The sequence below is a fragment of the Trachymyrmex septentrionalis genome, unplaced genomic scaffold, assembly GCF_001594115.1.
Source record: "Trachymyrmex septentrionalis isolate Tsep2-gDNA-1 unplaced genomic scaffold, Tsep1.0 scaffold128, whole genome shotgun sequence".
Taxonomy (NCBI): Eukaryota; Metazoa; Arthropoda; class Insecta; order Hymenoptera; family Formicidae; genus Trachymyrmex; species Trachymyrmex septentrionalis.
In genome coordinates, this window is record NW_017304417.1 from 1,037,426 (window position 1) to 1,044,917 (window position 7,492).

At 32.6% G+C, this 7,492-nt stretch overlaps 2 protein-coding genes across 2 annotated transcripts in view; both read right to left on the reverse strand.

Moving 5' to 3' along the window:
• The window catches only part of LOC108756534 (vitellogenin-2-like), a 1,362-nt gene extending 231 nt beyond the window's left edge, over positions 1 to 1,131 (reverse strand). The window contains exons 1-2 of the mRNA XM_018500419.1: positions 1,069 to 1,131; positions 110 to 820 (exon numbers count right to left, since the gene is read on the reverse strand). Of these exons, the coding sequence (XP_018355921.1) occupies positions 110 to 820; positions 1,069 to 1,099 (742 nt within the window). The 5' untranslated portion in view covers positions 1,100 to 1,131. The remainder of the gene's footprint in view (positions 1 to 109; positions 821 to 1,068) is intronic.
• Positions 1,132 to 3,198: 2,067 nt separating this feature from the next.
• LOC108756529 lies at positions 3,199 to 5,856 on the reverse strand. Its single transcript, XM_018500411.1, has 3 exons — positions 5,671 to 5,856; positions 4,595 to 5,268; positions 3,199 to 3,768 (listed from the first exon to the last, which is right to left on the reverse strand). Exons 1-3 carry the CDS (start codon positions 5,699 to 5,701, stop codon positions 3,532 to 3,534), a joined length of 942 nt encoding a protein of 313 aa, XP_018355913.1. The 5' UTR covers positions 5,702 to 5,856; the 3' UTR covers positions 3,199 to 3,531.
• Positions 5,857 to 7,492: the final 1,636 nt, after the last annotated feature.

Below are 7,492 nucleotides of genomic sequence, written 5' to 3' on the forward strand. Positions count from 1 at the left end.
CTTTTTATCAAGTTTTAAATATATTAATAATTGCTTTCGTTGGAAAATTATTAAGAGTTGTATCTTTTTTCATTAATCAATTTAAATAACTTTAAACAATTTCTTTATCGTACCATATCCATGTAGAGTTGTTTGTCACCGCGACTGTAATCCTCATCATTTCCAAAGAAGTATATTGTTCTTCGCGGGCATCTTTTCGGCTGTCTGATTTTTTCCACCTGAAGCCTTTCTATAACTAAAGGACTCTCGAGTTCTACGCTCGATGGCATAAATCCGATCTCGAATTTCTCACTCTCCTCAATAGAATCATCGTCATTTTCTTGGGAATCCGGATCTTTACGAATAATCTTAACGTCAACTTCGCAGTGACCCACTGTCGAATTTTCCATAATTGTAAATCTATCACGACGTTCCTGCATCTCGAAACCAATATTTAATTGGCTGACTATACTCTTGATCATGTCGAGCCTCCATCTAGGAATTGATCTGTGTACCACCAGATTTTCAATACCCTTCGAATTGAATCTAATTTCGAAAGGATCATCACCCACGAATTTATATCTAGTAGGCACAAAATCCTTCGCGTTCGAACATCTATTGCCTTTTGGATCGGGACGTTTGATTAAAGAGTTCTGGAAGTGGCAGCTGAGACTGTCGTCTCCCTTAGGACGACACTTGAGTTCGGTGGCAATCATAGCGCAGAAATTATCGTTTTCCTGAACAATGTTGGCCAGGGATGTGTTCACGAGAACGTCGTACGTGCATTCCGGACTCGCCCATTTTGTTTCTTCGTACTGCCGATCGACAGTAATATTTGCAACTATATAATACAAAAAGATAGCTAGATAGATTGATAGAGATATAATATTATGATTGATTAAGAGAAAAGTGAAGTTAATTTTTATATATCAGATGGAAACATTATTTTGACAAGTAAGCAAAATCGATATAAATAAAAATAATGCTGTAAAATGTGATTGTGAGTTACAAATTATTGAATTTTTAAAATATTATTCCACTATAAAGTCTGTATTAATAATATAGACGAAATAAATTTTTAGAACGTACCTAGAAAAAATGGCAGAATCGTCACTAACATAGCTGATATTCTCACTTTGACTGATGCTTCTGCCCATCATCCATCTCCTCTTTATAGGAAAGATCTTAATGTCTTAATTTATAATCATCTTGAAAATAATTTCGCGGAGTACCATTTCCGCTTAAATTCTGCAGATATCTTCCGTATTGGATGTGATAAGAATATTGCTTTCGTACTTAGACCTGCTTGAATAATATGGCACGCATTGCAAGTGCGAGATTTAGATGTAATTGCTAAATTTGTCTGCCTTTAACCACTGTTTGCATAACTTTATATATGCATAACTTATCACAAAAAATATATATTTTTTTGTAATTTTTTAATAAAAAAACGTCAAAAATTATATAAAATAAATACAAAAACTATATAAAATGATGACACAAAGTTCAAATGAGATAAATCAAATAAAAAATATATGATGGCCTTGTTGGGCCAGCCACTGGATGTACATGTGAAAAATAATTTATTCTATTAAATGTATGTACACATACTTTTCGATCCACACTTTGGATCCTTTTTACTGTACAATACAATCTGAAGTCCGTGAATATTCGCTTTAACGAAGTCATTATATTCGTATGTACTTTCTGATGCACTATGCAAATAATTAAAAAATATGGTGTAAATCTATTACAATAATAAATCAGACAACAATTAGATACAAAACTTACATAATCTTTGAAATAAGCAAGAAATAGAGATGTTAGCTATTTAATCATTGATTCATTTATAATAATAACCGTCGTAAATCATTGTATTACTGGGAAATAATAACATAAATAAAATAAACATTAAAAAGATGAAAACTCACTTGCTATTAAATAAGTTCTCGTAAGCTTTATCTAATTCAGTGTCAGTTTATAATTTAGGCTATTTTTGTTTTAATATGAATTATCTTGAAAATTAGTGTTTTATTTAAAATTCTTTCTTTATCTAAAATTTTAATATTATTTCAGTCGAATATTCCATAAGATGCTCCGTGATTACTGATCTTTACTCTGTTTTCCTGTTAATATGATTTTGGTGTTCGCTAATTCTCGCTTTTAGAATTCTACATATCTACCCCACGTATAATGCATCGCATTGTTTGTATGATATTTTGTACACTACATTGGTATGCATTATTAATGAAAGCCTGTTTTTATGAAACCTGATGAAACAATTCAATTTATTAACACCTTTATAAATCATACTGACTATTCTATTGATATTTAAATAGTTCTTAATTTTTTCTAAGATGCTGGAAATATAAAAAAATAAAGTAAACTAAAGTATTTTTTATTACTCTTCTCTCTCTTGCCGTCATCATCATTTCTATCACGTAATCTCTGTGTTGTAAATAAAATTTTAATCTTTGTTTAATTGTGGAAAAAAATCAACTGCAACGGATATCCATTGTTTAATAATGTTTTTATGATCTTGTCAAAATTTTTGGTGTGAAAAACAGGATGCGACAATAAAAGAACTCCTATTAACCCCACTATGACTCCTATTTTCTGACACATCGGATGCTGAGAAAAATAATTTAGATAGCGACCTGAACACGTGAGTTTCTGATACCAATCATACATGATAGAGTTATTGTATTTTAGCAAGGTCAAAAATTATGTTATAATTAATTTATGATTATTGTAAAAGTAAATAAATAAAATATATTTATTAATATTTTTTAATATATGTACAATAACAATTACAATAATTGCGTTATAAAAAATATTTTTAATTTTCTATTAAATATACCTACATATATGATTATTCTTTATGTATAAGAATAAATATATGATACGATATCCAAAATTTTATTCAATTAACTCTACAAAATTCAAAGTGAGATGCAAAATAGAGTAAGGCAATGCGAATAAATTCAAAACGGCAAAAGACAATGTGATCGTTTCGTAAATTTTTTAAGGAATTTTTAGATGTTAAACAATTGGATTTACAAATGATATACATATATACAAATGACATATTTAACAATGCAAATTGTAACTTTCATAATTTAATGTCTAATAAATTGGATATTGATTAAGAGAAAATTTTGATATAATAATCAAGATAAAGATAATCAATATATATAAATTTATCTTTTATTTCTTGCCGTTCTTATACAATATCATACAAGTAAATAAAGCTTCATTCTCATATATGAAAATTCAACACTTTTACTACGATTGTCGTCTTATTAATTATCATTATAATTTAATTTATAATTATCTCAAATGTCATTCACACTCGCAATGTAATATTTGCAATATGCTTAATGAAAATGCAATGTTGCACAATTCCGTAACCGCCTGAAATTTACATAATAGAAGGAAGAATCGATCAAATTAGTATAAGTCACTTTGCGACAAGTGAATTTCTTAATTTCGCCTTTTAATATATATCAAAAGTCTATTCATGCACCCCACCAAACATAACACCAAAATCATTCAATTATCTTCCTCAGACGAATCGATTAACCACCTGCCTATGAAGACACTAGCGGGCTCAGCTTCTTTTACAGCTGGCGGTTCGCTTTTCGCAGCTTGAATCGATTCGAGCCTAAGCCTTACGTTCTCGTAAAGGGTTGTTATCACGGTCTCTGTTATTTTACTCGTTGTTATCACGTTCGAGGTACCTGATATAAATTCTGTTGATGTTATAACGATGTGACCATCCGACAAACTCTGCAGTAAGAAAAAAGAGAGTGAATTCAATTAACACAGCAATTAAGAGTATAATGTTATATTAAAAACATTACTTTATATATTGTTTAAATTAAATGGAGATTGAATTGAAATTTATATTACGTTGGAGTCAATTTAAAAAGTACTAAAAGTAATTTATTAATGTATATTATATATTCGTTAATATATTAGATCGGGGAAAAATTTTTTTGCAAAAGTTTTTTATTTGTTGCAAAATTTTTGTTACAATTATATCATTCGCTAGAGCAAAGTTTTAGCTTTAAGAATCTGTTTTTTAAATAGCAATACGATGATTTTTATCGAAATTATGAGCAATTGAAATCAAAATGCTCCTTTACTTAACTCGTAAATAATTCAGGAATAAAAAATCATAGGAATATTAAAAAAAAATGATTTTGTAGAGAAAGCTTCAAGCTTTCACGATAGGTAATCAAAAATTTTCGTAAATTTTTTTGGACACGTGAAAGACCCCAAAGTGAAAAGAAAATTTTTTATCTTTTTCAGCTCGTAGTTTTTTAAATGTAAAAATTACTAAACTCACAGAAACTCAAAACTATAGTAACCTTTCGAAAATAGACATTTCAAGCTTTAAAACTCTTTTTTTTTTAATTTAAATTTCGTTCATTTTTGACGAAGATATTGTATATATAATTTTGAGTTAAAAGATATGAAAAAATTTTTCCCACAACGCAATATCTGTCAAAATGAACAATCACTTAGTAATGTTCATGTAAATAAATACGGAAGAATTTACCAGTAATCAATGTAAAAAGTAAATGTATTTAAGTGATAAAAATGTGCTTACAATGTCAGATATAATGTCGCTCTCATCTCTGAAGCTTTCAGCGTTGCCGAAGAAATATGGCACTTTGTGCGCGCACATATGCAGATTCCGGATCTTTCGTATCTGCACCAGCTTGCCATCTTTCAGGCCGAAGACCGGCCTGAGCGCGTAGCTAGGTTTCGTATACAACGGACGTCCGACAAGCTTCTTATCGATCTTGAAGGTCGTGTAACACTCGCCTTGGGTAAAATTCTCCATTGCGTCGAAGATAATGTCGTTTCCAACGCTATCGAGGACGGCACCTACGCTTAGCTGGCCCACAATCATGCGGATCATGTCAAGCTCGCGCGGTTGAATGTTTTCATTCACCACTAGACTATCCAGCCCCCGCTTGTTGAACTTGATCTCGAACTGATCCTCGTTGATCTCGTAAGCCGGCTGCCGGTTTACCAGACCGGCTGGTACTACTGGTTCCGACGGGTCCAGACTATCCACAACGAAGCTGTTTGCCTTGGAGTCCTCGAAGTGACAACTCAACATATGACTGCCCTTCGGTTGGCAAATCAGCTTTGATACCAAGTTCAGCCTTACGCTGCCATATACGCCCTCCTCTGGGATCGCCGTGCAGTTCACCTGGACTTGGAACGTGTATTCCGGCCCATGTTCCCATGGCTCGTCCACAGTGAGATGCGCGGCTGAGGAAAAAAGGTCATTACATCATTGCGCGCACTAGGCAAGTTATGACATCTGATCAGGCGACGTATTATTCGACCGTCAGCTTGAATGGGCCGGTTAAGCTTGAATGAACCTAGATTAATACAGTGATGACGTCAAGCAGGCCGATGTCTACCGTTAAATATCTCGATTACCTAGCGTTTTTCGTATTTCTGACGAGCAGTGCGGTTTCTAACGCGATTGATCGTTCGATTCGCGACGTGCCGACTTGGACGCATATCATTCTAGCTATCAGTACTTACAATACAACGACCTTCGGCAAAACGAAATTCAATCACGAAGTATTGAAAACGATAGACGCGATTCGAGTTGAATCAGCCCCGACTCGCTACGCGGGTGTCACGATAATTCCGAATTCTCACCTAAAAAGAACGGTATCACTACCACGTTCATGGTGACACCGTGCAACGTTGATCTACTTTAATGGAGTTACTGATGTTCGAGCTGCTCTTATACGAGCGGCTAAACTGCACTACTGACCTCTTCTTACGATTAGCGAGCTCCAATTTATCCAAACCCGTTCTCTGTTTGTCACGGGAAAATAAAGCGTCTGCGTAAGAATAACGTATTAAGGATCGAACAATGGCTCAACAGTAATTCAAATAAGAAATAAATAACGAAAAGGTTGCCTTGCAGATTTAGCTATTTGTCAACGTAATTGAATAAAGACATCTACTTTCGAGCGCATACATATATTTAAACATACTTAAAACAAGTAAAAGGAAAATATTTGTTATATATATATATATATGCTACTTTAATTTGTGCAAGCAAGAAATACATATATGATCTATAGATCAACTTTTCATGTAGCCGTTTTTTGAAATATTGCGTTTAAACAAAATGGCAGCTGATCAATGTCAACAATTCTTTACAAAAAATTTTATTTTTTGATGTTATATGATTTTTGACTTAGTTTTTGGCTAGGAAAAACATAAAATGTCATAAAAAAAATTTTATGTTAAGAAATAGCTTTTAGTGCTCGATTTAAAATTGCAAGTCGATTAATCGAATCTTGTTTTATGTTCTTAACATAAAATGTCATAAAAAAAATTTTATGTTAAGAAATAGTTTTTAGTGCTCGGTTTAAAATTGCAAGTCGATTAATCGAATCTTGTTTTCAAGATACAGTGGTCAAGATACGCGTTTTGAAAATTGTGGTCATGCGTTTTGAAATTTTACGTTCACTTTGCACTACGAGAACAGACTTTTACACACACTCAAAGTTTTACACACACTAAATTATCTATTCCAGAGCCATATAGAGCAAATCCTGCTGAGGTGGTTACTTCTAAAAAGTCGCTTTGACTGCTTAGCGCACGCATCTCCGCATCTGAAGTGCGTCTTCGCTACTGCAGCGACCTATCTGCACTCGCATTGCTTGAAGGATTTACGAGTAGCATTGCAGATAAAACGATAATGTGTCTTAACAAAAAATAAGCAAGAGAATAAATTTCTTACTATTAGCTATTTGAATTAATTTTTCTCGTTAGCCTCGCTATAATATCTAAAGAAAAAGTAAGATGTTAGGAAAAACTTCTTACCACAAATTGTGTCTGTCTTTTCATACCATGAATTAAGAAACAATCTTCACGTATAGCTTCGATGAAAGTGCGTTATAATAAGTGTGTTATAATAAATACTACAAGATATACATTAGAGGAAAAGATCGTGCACTAAGATTTTCCCGAGTTAGATTTTAATCTGCCCTTCGTGGATGATTGCTGACACTGACAATAGGCAGTGATGAGTCTTAATCAAATAATCGAGAAGACTTAACTGACCTAGGAGAAATGACATTACGAACACAATCTATCGCAACGATTATTACTGTCGGTGGACAAATCTGGTTTTTTTTTTTTCTGAAGAAATCACGTTCATATTCTATATACAACGTCAGATATAGATCATTATTACATAAAATACAGGCATGTGTTAAAATATACGTCTGACACATTAGTACACCGCGCATTCGTGTTGACAAGAAGCGATAGAATAATTAATGACCGTTTATACCAAGGTAATAATTAAATTTAATCTCGGTTCAATTAACTTTTCATCTTTCTCTAAATCTAAAAATTATTGAAATAGCATCTCGTTCATAGCTAATTTCTTTTGTAGTCTTATTAAATGATAATATGGTCACTGTATCAATACAAGGTTTAATGAATCGCTCTACACGAA

Coding starts and splice junctions, on each gene's coding strand:
- LOC108756529 (XM_018500411.1), bottom strand. CDS start 5,701: ATGAACGTGGTAGTGATACCGTTCTTTTTAG. Junction 5,269..5,670: donor AGTGATACCGTTCTTTTTAG/GTGAGAATTCGG, acceptor TTTTTTCCTCAG/CCGCGCATCTCACTGTGGAC. Junction 3,769..4,594: donor GCGACATTATATCTGACATT/GTAAGCACATTT, acceptor TTCTTACTGCAG/AGTTTGTCGGATGGTCACAT.